At 43.4% G+C, this 17,883-nt stretch overlaps 1 protein-coding gene across 2 annotated transcripts in view; it reads right to left on the bottom strand.

Moving 5' to 3' along the window:
- PLXDC2 (plexin domain containing 2) overlaps positions 1-17,449 on the bottom strand; it is a 418,561-nt gene extending 401,112 nt beyond the window's left edge. Inside the window, exon 1 of one of the 2 annotated variants that reach the window (XM_073334185.1) lies at positions 16,560-17,449. In XM_073334185.1, coding sequence (XP_073190286.1) covers positions 16,560-16,668 — 109 coding nt within the window. In that variant the 5' untranslated portion in view covers positions 16,669-17,449. The remainder of the gene's footprint in view (positions 1-16,559) is intronic. The other variant, XM_073334184.1, reaches the window with a different exon arrangement.
- Positions 17,450-17,883: the final 434 nt, after the last annotated feature.

Here is a 17,883-nt window from a genome sequence, read left to right as displayed (position 1 = left end):
AAACTTTAAAACTTATTGAATGCCAGCCTTCTGTTGCTTGGGCAATCCTCTGGGGTGGAGTGGCTGGGTGGCCGGCGGCCCCCCCACCGCGTTCTTGGGCATCTGGGTGAGGAGGCTATGGAACTTGGGGAGGAGGGTGGTTGGTTACACAGGGGCTGTAGTGGCAGTCTGTGCTCCTGCTGCCTTTCCTGCAGCTCAACCATACTCTGGAGCAACATCCTGTGATCCTTGTGAAACACATGCAGCTGGTGGAGAAAAAGAAGGGACAGTGGTTTTTAAAAAGACACATTTTATAGAACAATGGGTACACTCTTTCACGGTAAACCTTGCTGTTAACGTTACATACATAGCACATGTGCTTTCATTCCAAGGTCGCATTTTGCCTCCCCACACCGCGTGGCTAGCCCCTCATCCCTCCCCCCTCCCCGTGTCTAACAGCAGGGAACATTTCTGTTCAGTTACAGGCAAACAGCCCAGCAGGAACGAGCACCTCTGAATGTCCCCTTAAGAAAAGCACCCTATTTCAACCAGATGACCATGAATGATATCACTCTCCTGAAGATATCACAGAGAGATAAAGAATGGATGTTGTTTGAATGCCAGCAAACATATACTGCAATGCTTTGTTGTACAATGATTCCGGAGTACGTGCTACTGGCCTGGAGTGGTAAAGTGTCCTACCATGGAGGACGGAATAAGGCTGCCCTCCCCAGAAACCTTTTGCAAAGGCTTTGGGAGTACATCCAGGAGAGCTTTTTGGAGTTGTCCCTGGAGGATTTCCACTCCATCCCCAGACACGTTAACAGACTTTTCCAGTAGCTATACCAGCCGTGAACGCCAGGGCAAATTAATCATTAAACATTCTTGCTTTTAAACCATGTATAATATTTACAAAGGTACACTCACCAGAGGTCCCTATTCCACCTTCAGGGTCCAGGGTGAGAAACAGTTCCTGGCTATTGGGAAAACCGGTTTCTCCACTTGCTTGCTGTGAGCTATCTTCCTCAACCCCAAAACCTGATTCCGTGTTGCCTCCATCTCCATTAAAGGAGTCAAACAACGCGGCTGGGGTAGTGGTGGCTGAACCACCTAAAATGGCATGCAGCTCATCATAGAAGCGGCATGTTTGGGGCTCTGACCCAGAGCGGCTGTTCTCCTCTCTGGTTTTCTAGTAGGCTTGCCTCAGCTCCTTCAGTTTCACGCGGCACTGCTTCGAGTCCCTGTTATGGCCTCTGTCCTTCATGCCCTGAGAGATTTTGACAAATGTTCTGGCATTTTGAAACTAGAACGTAGTTCTGATAGCACGGATTCCTCTCCCCATACAGCAATCAGATCCCGTACCTCCCATTCGGTCTATGCTGGAGCTCTTTTGCGATTCTGGGACTCCATCATGGTCACCTCTGTTGATGAGGTCTGCAGGGTCACCTGCAGCTTGCCACGCTGGCCAAACAGGAAATTGAAATTCAAAAGTTCGCGGGCCTTTTCCTGTCTACATGGCCAGTGCATCTGAGTTGTTTCTTGACTTTAGCAAAGCTTTTGACACGGTCTCCCACAGTATTCTTCTCAGCAAGTTAAGGAAGTATGGGCTGGATGAATGCACTATAAGGTGGGTAGAAAGCTGGCTAGATTGTCGGGCTCAACGGGTAGTGATCAATGGCTCCATGTCTAGTTGGCAGCCGGTATCAAGTGGAGTACCCCAAGGGTCGGTCCTGGGGCCGGTTTTGTTCAATATCTTCATAAATGATCTGGAGGATGGTGTGGATTGCACTCTCAGCAAATTTGCGGATGATACTAAACTGGGAGGAGTGGTAGATACGCTGGAGGGGAGGGATAGGATACAGAAGGACCTAGACAAATTGGAGGATTGGGCCAAAAGAAATCTGATGAGGTTCAATAAGGATAAGTGCAGGGTCCTGCACTTAGGACAGAAGAACCCAATGCACAGCTACAGACTAGGGACCGAATGGCTAGGCAGCAGTTCTGCGGAAAAGGACCTACGGGTGACAGTGGACGAGAAGCTGGATATGAGTCAGCAGTGTGCCCTTGTTGCCAAGAAGGCCAATGGCATTTTGGGATGTATAAGTAGGGGCATAGCGAGCAGATCGAGGGACGTGATCGTTCCCCTCTATTCGACATTGGTGAGGCCTCATCTGGAGTACTGTGTCCAGTTTTGGGCCCCACACTACAAGAAGGATGTGGATAAATTGGAGAGAGTCCAGCGAAGGGCAACAAAAATGATTAGGGGTCTGGAACACATGAGTTATGAGGAGAGGCTGAGGGAGCTGGGATTGTTTAGCCTGCAGAAGAGAAGAATGAGGGGGGATTTGATAGCTGCTTTCAACTACCTGAAAGGGGGTTCCAAAGAGGATGGCTCTAGACTGTTCTCAATGGTAGCAGATGACAGAACGAGGAGTAATGGTCTCAAGTTGCAGTGGGGGAGGTTTAGATTGGATATTAGGAAAAACTTTTTCACTAGGAGGGTGGTGAAGCACTGGAATGGATTACCTAGGGAGGTGGTAGAATCTCCTTCCTTAGAGGCTTTTAAGGTCAGGCTTGACAAAGCCCTGGCTTTGATGATTTAACTGGGAATTGGTCCTGCTTCGAGCAGGGGGTTGGGCTAGATGACCTTCTGGGGTCCCTTCCAACCCTGATATTCTATGATTCTATGAAAGTGCTGTCCAGAGCAGTCACAATGGAGCACTCTGGGATAGCTCCCAGAGGCCAATACCGTCCAATTGTGTCCACAGTACCCCAAATTCGACCCAGCAAGGCTGATTTCAGCACTAAGCCCCTTGTAGGGGATGGAGTAAGGAAATCGATTTTAAGAACCCTTTAAGTCGAAATAAAAGGGCTTCGTCGTGTGGACAGGTGCAGGGTTAAATCGATTTAACACTGCTAAATTCGACCTCAACTCCTAATGTAGACCAAGGCAGAGTAAGTAAACAGGATATAGTAAACGGGGTATGCTAAACACTGTTTTGTCGTTTTTTTTATACTGGAAAAAAGGCAATGCCGCCAATGACTTGCAGCATTAGCAGTGAAGGAGAAAGTTTTGGGAAACCAAAAAGACAGTTTTTGTCAGTAAAATCTGGTGTTGTTTCTCCTTTCGTTTGTTTCTTGGAGAAGGTTTTGGTTTGGGGAGTTTTGTTTTGCTGGGGTGGGTTTTTTTTGTTTTGTTTTTTTGGTTGAACTCAAATTTGAAATCTCTGCATTTCAGAGATTTCAGATTCAGAAACATATTCCACTGTTTATCATGCAACCCCTGTACCACTTCAATTATAAAATATTGTCTTAAAAATATACTTGCTAAATATACTTGGTTAAAAAAAATCTGAAAAATTAGTAAGATGCTAAAATATATGAAAAGATAAACAAAGGTGGCATTAATCTATAAGCAAGTAATTTGTTGTATCTATTTACTTTATATTAAGAAGATCATTTAGATCAGTATGTATGTGTTCTGATTAGGATCCCGTAATAAATTGTGCTGATACTGAGGCCAGGGTTTTGCAATATATAAAATGCTAAGCTTCCAGTCCATAAATGTCTTCGCTGCAAATAACCCATAAGTCTATTATCTTTACCGCAGCTGCAATCTGGAGAATGTGCCCTCTTTTAATTTAATTCCCTCATGAATTTCAATATTAACTAAGAAGCAAGCCTGAATGAGCAATACGCCATAAAGCCAGGAGTTCACTAAACCCAGGCCAATGACCCAGCTGGACTGTTCATTTCAGCCATCCCACAACAACCCAAATTGCAGCTTTCACAAAGCAAAATGATCGGTTTTGAAAGAGATCACAGCATGTGGTCAAAAACGCTCAACAATGAGGACTCATAGTTAGGGGTGGTCAGAAAATGGAATTTCCAGCCCTTAGAAATTCTGACATTTTGAAATGTGTTTATATTCCCAGGTGGAGCAAAAAATCAAAATTTCTCGCAGAATGGAAATCCCCCACTCACCCCCTCCAAAAAAAGTGATTCAGAAACTCTTTTCTTACGTAATGTTGAAACTTTACCTTATAAAATGTTCAATATATTAAAATAAAATATCATTAAAGCTTTAACAAACTAAAACAAAGTTGAAATGAAACATTTTGACTCTGAAACAAAATGTGAAATTCATAAAAATTTGTTTTGACACCTTCTCATTGAAAATTTGGTTAGAATCCAAACAAAACTGCATTTTCCAATGGAAAACTGTTGTGCTGAAAACGTTTTGACCCACTCTAATCAAAATAACCACTGGTGTTAAATGGAGCTGTCCAGTATTCTCTACCCTTTCCATTTCTGTACTCTCTCTTTGAGGGCCTGTAATACCTACAGATTTTAAAAAAAACAACTATGTCCATTTGAACTGATTTTATTTCTTTCCATCTACAGTAGCAAGTTTTGCTACACCTACCCTGTTTCTTATATAGCTCACAATCCAACATGGCTTTGTACCTGCTGCCTTATTGAGGTACTCCCAGTCCCCCAGCCTGGGTGTCACAGAGGTACCTGTAGCAATTCAACTAGTGCAGTTTTCTAGGCAAGGAAAGTATGTTGTGTTTGGGGGAAGAGGAGGAAGTGTACAATTCAGAGCCCAACTCTGCAGGAAATCTGTGTGTGGTAGTGAGGAGTGGCATGCCATGGGTGAAGAGCAGGGCCTAGATAGCTACCTTTAAGTATATCCTCCACAGGGTGGATAAAAATTAATGATTTTAAAAGAACGGGATTTTTTTTATTTCAATTGGATTTTTTTGATAAAATGCTTTTTGAGGGAAAAAACCCTATTAAAACTATAGCTCAAAGTTATCTCATCATGGAATAGGGATTATAAATTCTAATTCTATAGTATGAGACAATATATTCATGTAATATTTAAGAAAAGTTTTGTAAATGAGTTCCAGTAGTTCATGGATTAGGGACCACATTTTATGGGGCTCAACAGGCTTCTGCATAGATTATTTAGGTTAATCTTTCTAGTGGGACTCAGTGCTCAGTCTAGAAGATACCATCAGAGATGCTTAGTTTTGCAGTTTGAGAACTGTGGATTTGTGTCTCCAGAGGTAACATGCTTGTTAACAGCAAAAATGTTTTAAATAAATAAATAATATATAGAGGTGAGAAAAAACAGACCTCAGCTCTATTGTCCCTCTGCAAATCTGTGTACACAGAGTCAATCCCTTACCTCTCTCTAAAAGTGCAAAGTTTCAAAAAGTTCAATGAATAGAAGATTGTTGGGGGTAGAACAGATCTGGACAAGGAGAAGAAGTTGGGAGATAAATGTGAGACGCGAGGGACATATGCTTGTTTTGTTAAAATATTATATGTTTGCTGTTGAAGAAAAAAATCCAGAATACCTAACGTTGTTTTAGTTAAATAAAACAATTTAACTGTCTGTCTGGTGATGTTCTCCTCCTAATACAGATGGCAAGAAAATCCTCCAAATATTAATGATTAACCTGTTGAACTGGAGATAGTTCAGCTCCCAATGACTTCATAAATATCTGCTTCAATTACCTTTGGTAAATGAAATAACCAAACAATCATTCATTTTCTGATATAGCTGTAAAACTAATCTGAAAAGTTTTCAAAATAAATCTGTTTAAAAATGTACAATGTGTACCTCCTAAAAATGAAACCTACGTCTATCTCTGAGTTGTGAAGAATATGTATTAAGGTTATAACAACCAACAAGAATGCACTTTTATGTAGAAAAACATGATTAATCACTTCCTGACTAGTGATTTAAATCAAATCCACCCTGATCCTCCAGTCCTCCCCTTGTTACAAAGACGCATTAGGACAGCAAATGCTACATCATCCACTGGGCTGAAGTGGTCTTCATGAAACAGCTCTGCAGTGGACAATGATGGGAAGAGTCCTTCTGCTTCACTGTCACTTCCAGGGAGACATCCACCTCTCAGCTCACTAGTCGGACTGCACACTAAGCCCCTGGATTTCACCATCAGGGCCCAACTTTGGCATTGTATGTCCACAAGGTGGGGGGGGGCACAGATTTTCCAGACATCAAGTCTTCTACTGACATCAGAGAGAGCCACACAGAAATCCAAAAAACAGACTTTGACTCCAACTCAACATTTTATATGATACAAGTATGGTTTTCAGGACAGGATTTGTTCATTGCCTTCCACTCCCTCTGCTGACTCTCTGGAAACAGAGCATAAAGCAATGCAGGCCCTATATAAATATTACCACTCTCTCCCCAACCTTCCATTTCTTGGCAACAAAATAGTAATAAAATACAGGAAGTTGTAATCATGCTCTTGAGCTTGAACAAAAACATCTAAATATAGATTTGGCACAATCATGACACCTTCAAAGCAGACAAAACTTTGAACAACATCAGGGTGAAAACAAACTCTTACACAATTCTTTCTAATGGTTGGAAAATAGCAGCTTCAGACAACATTTTTGAACCTGGGCATTCAAAGTTGAGCTTCTAAATACATATTTAGGCATATAAATAAATGTGGTGCCAGAGGGGCTGAGCACATGAAAATCTCTCTGAGATCAACATGAGGTGCTCATCACCTTCAAAAATCAGGCTACTAAATTTAGGTGCTTGAACATTGATTTACAAGATTAACTTGATGCACTCAGATTAGAAAATTTTGGCTAATACTACTAACTGTTACAATGAGAGAAGGTTGCCTTTTACAATCAGTCCAGCCAGAGCTTTCATACAAAGGAAAGTCAGAATTACAAACCCAAATTGGATATTGCCCATTCAGGATTTGCAAGAGTCACAGTCTGATAAAAAACAAGAGCCAAAATAATAATTTAATAGAAGAAAACAATAAGATGCAGTAGTAACATAATTGCTACTGAAAAGTCATTGGGCTAAATCCTACCCTCTGAAGTCAGTTGAGCTGCATAGGTGTAACCCGGACAGAATTTGCTCTATTCTCTAGCGGGATTAAAGAAGGAACTGTAAAAGCTACAACAGAACCTTAGTATAGGTTGCCATTGACTAAAGTTAAATTACAATGGAACACCTACAAAGAAAAGGTACAGAAATTCCAGCATCTACTCATTATGATAGAACACATATTTAAAGTGTTATTAAAGTTGGGATAATGGAGAGGGTTACACATTGTGCAGGTACTTGTGAGCATTTCTTAGTAGAGGTCAATGATCAATTACTGCATGAAGATACAGTACATGTGATAGATATGAAATACATACACTCTAATAAAATGTCTCTACAATGCTATTCACGAAGCACAAGGTATTAACTGGCCACTGTGGAACTCCGATAATGTTTATTTTAAAAGTCCAAAGCCCCTAAAACAATTGAGAATCAAAGCCATTTCAAGAGGGAGGAACTCTAAATAAACTAGACATTAAAAAGCTCTCTTTTCTGGACGTAGTCACTGAAATGCTAGAAAACTTAGGTTAAAACTATACATACTGCTGACAAAGGAGCACAGGTCCTGATCCAGCAAAGCCAAGGCACTTTTTGCATACTTACAGTTACATGCATGCGTAAGTGCTTTGGGGATCCAAAATAGTCTCTCCTGTATCAGTGCTGAGACCTAATCCTCTCCCATTGAAATCAACACAAACATCATATCAAAGGGAATAAGACCACTATGAGCAGAGAATACGTTCCCACATATTTGTGTTCTAGTCAATAGAGTCACTATGTGACTTTCAAACCCAGAATTAATAAATACACTCAGCAAAGCAGATTGCAGAATGCAGATTGCAAAGGGAAAGATATGTGAGGCCAGGCTAAAATGGGCTGTATCAAGGAGGGCCAGAACAAAATTAAGTGAGGTAGTGCTCCATGATTAAACAAACCACACAGTATTCACAAACAGTATCTAACGGCATTTTCTGGTATGTTTCATGATCGTTTACCATAAAGAGCACCAAGAGACAGAAACATGAACTTGATGTGGCTTCTCCATACATTTCAGGGTGGAAAGAAATCTCATGGGTGGATGTTAGTTCCTTTTTGTTTCTGTAATGCTCTAGTTTGGTAATATTGACATTTGCCAATTGGGGAACAACAAGTTAGATTCCACTGCCTCCCCTCTGCATTCTCAGCCCTATCTCTAATTAGCCCTTCAGTGATCTGATGATATCTCACACTGTTGGCAAGTTAGTACTAGATGAGAAGGAATGCTATTTGCTCACATCCTAAAATCCTCTTCTTTGTGCCTCCCCATTTCCTCTCCCCAAACATTGCTTTAAATGAAGTTTTGCTATAAGCTGTCTGAGTTTTAGAGTGTTGTTATGACCTACTTAAATTTCATCACTGAGCAATGATAAGCCTGGTACTATTTTAAGTCTATTTTAAACTCTGGCTTCAGGTTAAATTAGTGGGGGGGGAAACCAGGGATAGAATTAGATAGGAATTACTCCCAAAACAAATGAAAATTACCCTAGTCATTTTGATTTGTATCATATTCAACTTACCACTGTGGGAAAGGAAGTATGAAAAAGCAAGAGGTCTACTTTAAGACAGACTGCTCTCAACTGTCTGTATTTTAGTAACAGTTTCTATTAACCTAAATGATTTCTAGGTGTATACATATAGGTAATTATACTTGGGGTTAAGATTTGGGGTGAAGATGTGTGAGGCTTTGAAAACAGAACCTTATTGTGGTTGTATCATTAAATCATCCAAGCTGAAGTCAGGGTTCATCATTGTTCATCAGGGTTCACCCATAAAGACTGACAGACACAGCTGCATTTCTAATTTCTCTAGAAGAAGACTTTGTTAAGCTGGTGACTGTCTGTCAGTGGCCTTCAAGATAGGAAGATATCTTACCTTTGGATGGGGTAACATCTTAATAGGGCACTAATTCTGAAAGAGTTAGGCATGCAGTTGTGCATGCGAAATGCACATGCATAAGCCTAATCATGTATACAGTTTTGAAAATTATATCTGCAACAGAATTAGCTATTTGTGTGTACACTTGCTTGAGTGACTGAAGTAACTGTTTCAGAGTAGCAGCTGAGTTAGTCTGTAACCGCAAAAAGAAAAGGAGTACTTGTGGCACCTTAGAGGCTAACAAATATATTTGAGCATAAGTTTTCGTGAGCTACAGCTCACTTCATCGGATTCATGCAGTGGAAAATACAGTGGGGAGATTTTATATACACAGAGAACATGAAACAATGGGTGTTACCTTACACACTGTAACAAGAGCGATCACGTAACGTGAGCTATTACCAGCAGGAGAGCGGTGGGTGGGGGGAACCTTTTGTAGTGATAATCAAGGTGGGCCATTTCCAGCAGTTGACGAGAATGTGTGAGGAACAGTGGGGGGGGGGAATAAACATGGGGAAATAGTTTTATTTTGTGTAATGACACATCCACTCCCAGTCTTTATTCAAGCCTAAGTTAATTGTATCCAGTTTGCAACTTAATTCCAATTCAGCAGTCTCTCATTAGAGACTGTTTTTGAAGTTTTTTTGTTGAAGAATTGCCCCTTTTAGAGCTGCAATCAAGTGACCAAAGAGATTGAAGTGTTCTCCGACTGGTTTTTGAATGTTATAATTCTTGAGGTCTGATTTGTGTCCATTTATTATTTTACGTAGAGACTGTCCAGTTTGACCAATGTACATGGCAGAGGGGCATTGCTGGACCAGTATCCCCGATAATGTCATGGCAAACCTGGTGGCTGAACTTTGTGACTTTGTCCTCACCCATAACTATTTCACATTTGGGGACAATGTATACCTTCAAATCAGCGGCACTGCTATGGGTGCATGGCCCCACAGTTTGCCAATATTTTTATGGCTGACTTAGAACAACGCTTCCTCACCTCTCGTCCCCTACTGCCCCTACTCTATTTGCACTACATTGATGACATCTTCATAATCTGGACCCACGGGAAAAAAGCCCTTGAGGAATTCCAACATGATTTCAACAATTTCCATCCCACCATCAACCTTAGCCTGGACCAGTCCACACAAGAGATCCATTTCCTGGACACTATGGTGCTAATAAGTGATGATCACATAACCACCACCCTGTACCGGAAACCTACTGACCTCTATGCTTAGCTACATGCCTCCAGCTTTCATCCAGACCACACCACATGATCCTTCGTCTACAGCCAAGCGCTAAGATACAACCGCATTTGCTCCAACCCCTCAGACAGAGACAAACACCTACAAGATCGCTATCAAGCATTCTTACAACTACAATACCCACCTGCTGAAGTGAAGAAACAGACTGACAGAGCCAGAAGAGTACCCAGAAGTTACCCACTACAGGACAGGCCCAACAAAGAAAATAACAGAACGCCACTAGCCATCACCTTCAGCCCCCAACTAGAACCTCTCCAACGCATCATCAAGGATCTACAACCTATCCTGAAGGACGACCCATCACTCTCACAGATCTTGGGAGACAGGCCAGTCCTTGCTTACAGACAGCCCCCCAGCCTGAAGCAAATACTCACCAACAACCACACACCACACAACAAAAACACTAACCCAGAAACCTATCCTTGCAACAAAGCCCGTTGCCAGCTGTGTCCACATATCTATTCACGGGACACCATCACAGGGCCTAACAACATCAGCCACACTATCAGAGGCTCGTTCACCTGCACATCTATCAATGTGATATATGCCATCATGTGCCAGCAATGCCCCTCTGCCATGTACATTGGCCAAACTGGACAGTCTCTACGTAAAATAATAAATGGACACAAATCAGACCTCAAGAATTATAACATTCAAACTCCAGTCGGAGAACACTTCAATCTCTTTGGTCACTCGATTACAGCTCTAAAAGTGGCAATTCTTCAACAAAAAAACTTCAAAAACAGACTCCAACGAGAGACTGCTGAATTGGAATTAATTTGCAAACTGGATACAATTAACTTAGGCTTGAATAAAGACTGGGAGTGGATGTGTCATTACACAAAGTAAAACTATTTCCCCATGTTTATTCCCCCTCCCCCCCACTGTTCCTCACACATTCTCTTCAACTGCTGGAAATGGCCCACCTTAATTATCACTACAAAAGCTGCCGCTCTCCTGCTGGTAATAGCTCACGTTACCTGATCACTCTTGTCACAGTTTGTATGGTAACACCCATTGTTTCATGTTCTCTGTGTATATAAAATCTCCCCACTGTATTTTCCACTGCATGCATCCGATGAAGTGAGCTGTAGCTCATGAAAGCTTATGCTCAAATAAATTTGTTAGTCTCTAAGGTACCACAAGTACTCCTTTTCTTTTTTCTTTTTTTGAAGTAACTGTGTGAAAAACTGAACGCCTACGCTTTACGACATGGGCCCATCAATGTATCTTTTGTCCTCTGCTCTCAATCTGGTGACTCTAATAACATTTTCACCTTAAAAATCACTCTTGCAGATCACTTAAATATACAGTCAGCTTGTTATGTATGAAACACATAGGGCATGGTTTAACACCAGTGGGAGCCATCATGCTCCAAGTCTGACAGATTGCAGCTTCGAGAGGTTTTGACACTGTGGCTGTGATGGAGTCTTCTTTCTGCAGGTGTACTCACAGTCCTGACCAGCAAAACTGTTCAGGGCATCAGATAGTCTGGTGAACCCAGAGGGCCTTTTCTCTCAGAAACACAGTCAAATGTTTCAACCTGGAAGAAGTTTTCTATCTGCTTTGTGAAGAAAACCAGCTTGATTCAGACATGCTCTGTGTAGCATGTTTCTCTCAGAGTGTCATGGATTTCCAGTAGATAGTTGCACAGGACTCAATAGTACTTTGGGAAACACTAACTCCAGTTCCAAGACTGCACCCTTTTAAGCTTTGTGAGAGTGCAGAGGAAGAACAGCACAGTTTCTCAGGGAAGTGTGGCAGGCAGTTCTATATACGACCTAGTTCACCATGAGATTGCAGTTCTCATTTCCAGTGGATACCTCGGATACACAGGCTACATCTACTACCTCCTTCACAGTCCCTCAAGTCCATTCCCCTCAAAGTATTCCAATGAAATTGCAATTTTTGAATCTCATGGAGTTTCCATGAGTCCCTTAGGGTTTTCACAAAACTGTAGGATATGGCCCCTACAGTCCATTAATGTTTTGCTTTACATTAATTTACCTGTGGTAATAAACTAAATTACCCAAATGACAATTTTTAAAAGTCTGATTTACTTTTCATCATTAATTATATGTGTTGACAGCTTGGACAAGGGACAATAGTCAGTTCCACTGTGCCTTATAGTCAACTTCAGATTCAGAGCCAGTCACAAGTCTGATGCAAATTATGAAAGGGAATGTTTACAGATAACAAGATGGTTTCAGAGTAATTTTTAAAAAGTCAGTGAACTATAACTACTGATCTTACTGCAGGTTTTGTAGAAATATGTTACAAAACCTGAATTTAGAGACTCAAATCAACCTGACAGTGTGTGTGTCTAATCTGGGACAAACACCTTTGTATATCAGCAATATTTCAAACCACACATTTAGAAAAAATGATAATACAATTAAGGGGAGAAAGTAGGAAAAGTAAGGATGTAAATAAACAGAGGTGAGTTCCTTAAAGGGAATTCTAAGTACTACTTATATAGGACATGTGTTGGCTTTACTGCTAAACCCAAGTATCAGTAATGGACACCTGCATTTCTCTATTTGATTTTTCATTTACAAATATCATTAACTCAAAGAAATAAGGTATAACCTTTAATGCAAAAGAAACAGAAGTTACCAAACATATGTACTGCCTAGTATTTTGTTTCTTTTGCTAATGTAAGATGAAATATTAATCAGCAAAGTCTCCTAAGGCCTAATGAGAAAAAAGTAACACAGACAAGCAACTCAAGCAGTGCAACAGGTTTGAATGTTTGAGTATTAGCTAAAGGTTAATCTAATAATAAAAATTGTTCTATCCCCTTCTAAATAGCAATATTTTGAAATGGTTGTTTGTCAATTAATATAAATTATACCAAAACACTGGAACACACTTTGATGGAATAAAAATTACAATAAGCTTCCTAATTCTGATTGATCGTATTTTCAGAAAAGTAACATTTTCAAGGCTTCTTGTGGGAATACTTCAACAATTAGTAACCCCTGACTTAGACAACCGGAAGCTTTAATTGTTCAGCTAACTTCCAAAAGAACATTTTTTTCAGTTCACTGAACTTATTTCATATTCATTGTGATTATCTTAAAACACACATATACCCAAATCTTATATTTAAGAACCCTGACCACTGATCTATGCATTTCTAGTCAGCAAAATGACGCTCTATACAGACACAAATGCAGAAAAAAGATAGTATAAGACAATTGATCTGAAGCCTTTTGAAAAGAACCCTGTCTGCTGAAAGATGTTGCAAGGGACAACAGTTCTGCCCTCTAGTGGAGATCCTTCCTATTCATCAGCAGCACAAATATTTCAAATTTAATTCCACAACCAGGAATGTTTTTCATAGAATATCAGGGTTGGAAGGGACCTCAGGAGGTCATCTAGTCCAACCCCCTGCTCAAAGCAGGACCAATCCCCAATTTTTGCCCCAGATCCCTAAATGGCCCCCTCAAGGATTGAACTCACAACCCTGGGTTTAGCAGGCCAATGCTCAAACCACTGAGCTATCCCTTGTTTACAGCCAAACACATTTGCTATAAAATTACTGATTGCTAAACATCAGACCTCAAGGCTACTAGACAAATGATTATTATCTCAGGAAGTTTGAAGGGACTAGTTCTGAACTTCTGGCAAAAGCTATACAAAACCATGGCTCAGCAAACTGTGGGTCAGTTTTATATGAAATCATGATGTTTATTTGATAACATTCCATAAAATCCTCTCTTTAATCCAGGTATTCAGGAACCTATACCACATGTATTGTTTGCATTCCTTTCTATTTTTATTTCATTTCAATTACAAGAATGTATTTTACTCCTGAGAATGTAAATAATGCACAGCCCAGACACAAACTATAATCAAACTCCCATTAAGCATTTGCAGTTACTGCAAAGATTTTTGGTTCAGTTTAAAATTTAGAAGACTATATTTAAACGTAACTGAGGGGCATGGTATTGACCTTAGTGTATAAGTAAAACTTCTAAATGGCACTTTTTACATTTCAGACCACATTAACTGAAGTTGAATACAGATGTTCATTTTCAAAATGGTATTTCTTGGACATATGGATATAAAAATTCATGGAATAACTTTCAAAATATATTTTTTGTTGCATTCAGGTCTCCTTGTTCTGCAAAACAGCACTCTCTACTTGCTATAAGAAATAGAGTCTATTAATCTATTGTGCTTCTCTATCGAAGAATGAAAGAACCATACATATTAAGGCTGAATGAATTTCAGTTTCTATTATTGAATTTCAGCAGCATGCTTGTGACAGTAACATCATATTTTCAGAAACAGGATTTTAAAAGGTAACAAACCTCACAACAAGCTGCCTGTCAAAAATTGTCATTTAAAATTTCCATTTTACTGTTATGAGAGAAGATTATCTCTTACAGATTATTTCATCAGCACTTGTTTAAACACAAAAATAAAATTCACCTGTATAATAATCATCTTGGTACTTTACACCATAGATCATATTCATTCAGCTTAAATATTTTTCCTTAACCTGTTAAGACACACCACATTAATAAACCAATAAAAGATTAATGAGCAGATGATATGCCATTCTATTTAGTGCTGAGATAGACTTTATTAAAATAATGCAACTCTAAAGCCTAAATCAGCAATGAATGACCAGCAGTGTACATTGATCATTCACTTCATCAATAGACTGTATTTAATCAAGAAATTATTGACACTTCTTCTGCACAAACACACCTACAGTGGAAGATTAATGAACTTCACGTGCTCAGATACAGCCTTACATCTTTTTTTTTTCAGAGCCCCACCCCTTTCCTTTATTTTCTCTAGTGATTTACTGTAAATAATATTAGTGTATGTTTCCTAAAGGCAAAGCCCTAGAAATGGCAGCACCAGGTTGGACACATACATGCTGAACAGGAGTATAATAAAACCTTCCTTCTGGGTTTTCCCTGAACTGACATAAGAGCCCTCAGCAACCTGCTGGGCTACCTTGTCATTTAGCAATTCCTGAACTCAGTGGTAGGCCCTCCTTGTCTGGCATAGCCCTAAGTGGATGTTTTTAAAACTCCTACATCTATCCTGTTCGAGTCACTCAACTCTTCACATTTGTATCAAACCTTCTGTGCAAAATGGGGTTAGTTTTCTTACAGACTATTTGTAGATGGGCTACAGGACCCAGTTTGGGGTTAACTTTTTGGGTGGCAGGAGAGGGAAAGTAAAGTGTCCTTATGTCTCTAAAGATGGATGTTTAATGATAATACAATACTTGCATTTCCAAACCTAACCCATAATGTTAAACACAGCAGCTTTCAATTGTTATTCTTAGCCTCCTAATATGCTAAAAAATGTTCACCCCACCCGATTCATCACCCAACTTTTCCCAAGCATGCCAAGATTTCCCTGGCAGTTCCCCCTATGGATTACACGCATGCAGAGGTCTATGAGATATGATGACCAGGAAGAGGACCATGTTTTGGGAAAGACTGGGTAGCTGATGAGAATCCACTACATGTGGCTGGCCTGATGCACTAACAGGTGTCTCTAGGAAAGTTTTGAACTAGAGGACCCTAAAAGGGTTACAAGCAAAGGTGGTCAGCCCACGGTGCCAGGGAAAGGGCTGGTGCTAAGCACCTGCCAGTACCTAAATTAATGTGTGCTGAAGAGGGGAGGTAAAGTTTACCAGGGACATTTATAACCTGGTTTTGAAAGGTAAGGAGCAACCTCAACTCCAGCTGAAGTCAAAGGGAGCTGCAGTTGCTCAGCACCTCTGAAAATCAGGCCATAAGTGAAGGCAACACCCATTAGTAGAGACCACATGGAGAAAGCAGCCTATTTAGTAACAGCAAGGAACCCGCTGAGCGCAGGGGAGAACAGGGGCTCGCTTTTGCAAGCCGCTGGCCATACAGAGCTGAGCGAAGGGCCAGAGCGGGGAAGTGGCAATTATTGTTGCGCTTTACAAAGGCAGGGTCTCCCCGAAAGGCGATGGGGGCCGGGTCACAGGTCCCCGGAGACTCAGGCTCCCTGAGCGTTCAGCCCAGTTCGGGGACTACTTAAGGCCATTCTGTCTTTGCAGCGCGGCTCTCCCACCGCCCAAGTATCGTGGCTGGGACTGAGACTCCTGGGGCTCGCCCTAGTGAGAAGTTGGGACTCGGGAGAGAAAGATCGCCCCCCGGACCCTCAGCTGAGCGGACCTCAGCTCCCGATTTACCCACAATAAACCCGGGAAGAGGGGGCGGGGAGGTCGCAGCTCCATGAGCTACAAGGCAGCGAGCTTCCCACGGGCGCAGGGGGAAGGGGCAAACCGCCGCATCTCACTGCAGACACCATCTTCCTCGGCCGTTCAGCAACGGGCGGGGGCTGGCCTCACACAGCACTGGCGCCTGGGGGGGATCAGAGGCCACGGTCGGGGGCTGCCGACCGGCGTGTGCTTGGCCGGGTGCCTCGCCCACCCCCAGCGGCCGCTCCCCCCACCTCCAGAGCAGCCCGGCCAAGGGAACTTCAGCAGCAGCCCTTACCCTGAGGTGGCCGCGCCGCCTCCCCGTCCACGAGCTGGACGCGGGCTGCCAAGCACTGGGCAAGGAAGAGCGCTGCAGCCGCTAAGTGGCCGTGCCTCGGGCTCGCCATCGCCCCGCGCCTGCCGGGCTCGCTCGCTGCGCCGCTCGCCTGCGGGGGGGCCCCGGGAGCGTCCTGCAGATCCCACTGCTAGCCGCGGCCGGGACGCCTCTGGTTCGCATCGGCTCCCCTCCAGCCGCGGGGAGACGCCTGGCTCGGTCCCTCCGGCGGGAGCAGCCCCAAGAACGCAGCAGCTGGCGAGGACAAGCCCAGCTCCGGCCGCCAAGCGCCCAACTCTCCCTCCTTGCGGCGGCGCCTGGCCGGACCCCCCTGCCCGCCCAGTGGGAGGGGGGCTGGTGGCTCCTGTCCACGCGCAGTTCAAGGCAAAACCTCCCCCCGGCCCGTCAGCGCCGGCACGGGAGCGACCCAGCTCTGCGCGGCTCGAGGGGAGGAGGAAACAAAATAAGTTTCTCCCCCCACCCCCGGCTGGGCGTCTTGTTGCTCCAGCCCCGTGGGCTCAGGCCAGAAAGGCAGAGCCCGCTCCTGGCAGCGGGCGGCGCAGTCCCGGCGAAGGCGCGGGATGGGGGTCCCGGCGAGGAGCCGCGCGGGGAACTAGTTTGGGGCTGGCGCGGGCGCCTGGCCCTGCGTGGGGAGCGCGCGCCGCCGGCTGGGTGCCCCGAGCGGCCCCGCGCCCCTTTCTCGGGGCCAGGCTGCCGGAAACGACCTGCCCAATTGCTGCACTTTCCTGGGGCTGAGAGAGAGAGGGGGGGGGGCCGCCCCCCTGCTCCTCGGGAGGGGCGGCTGGAGCTCCGCGCCCAGCGGCCCCCAGCCCACGTCGGGCGAGCCCAGCTCCGCCCTGGCGCCCGGATTGCCGGAGGGCAGCGCTCTCCCGGCCCCCAGCAAACACAGCGCGGGGTTCTGCGAGGAGCAGCGGGTCCGTAGGCAGCGTTCATGTGGGGGGGGGGGGGGAGCGGGGGGGGAGCTGGTGGAGGATGGAGAAAGGGAATCAAATTAAAAAAGGATTTGTGCTTAGACGGGAGGATAAAGAGGCATTTTGGTTATTGGTGGGAGGAATGTCCCTGAACCGTTCCCCCCCCCCCCCCCCAACTCAGTGAGTTTTTCATGGTCTTGCTGCTGCCATCTAAAGTGCAAAGAAGAGTATTAGTTAGAGAAACTGGCTTGGTCCTGAGTTTTGCTTATGTCAGTTTCTGGCATTTAGATCAGCTGGAGATCGGGAAAGAGGGTTGGAGAATAAGCGGTGTTCAAGGGAAAGGAATAGGGACAATC

The sequence above is a fragment of the Lepidochelys kempii genome, chromosome 2, assembly GCF_965140285.1.
Source record: "Lepidochelys kempii isolate rLepKem1 chromosome 2, rLepKem1.hap1, whole genome shotgun sequence".
Lineage (NCBI taxonomy): Eukaryota > Metazoa > Chordata > Testudines > Cheloniidae > Lepidochelys > Lepidochelys kempii.
Note: the sequence above shows the minus strand (reverse complement) of the source record. Positions and strands in the feature narration are given on the sequence as shown.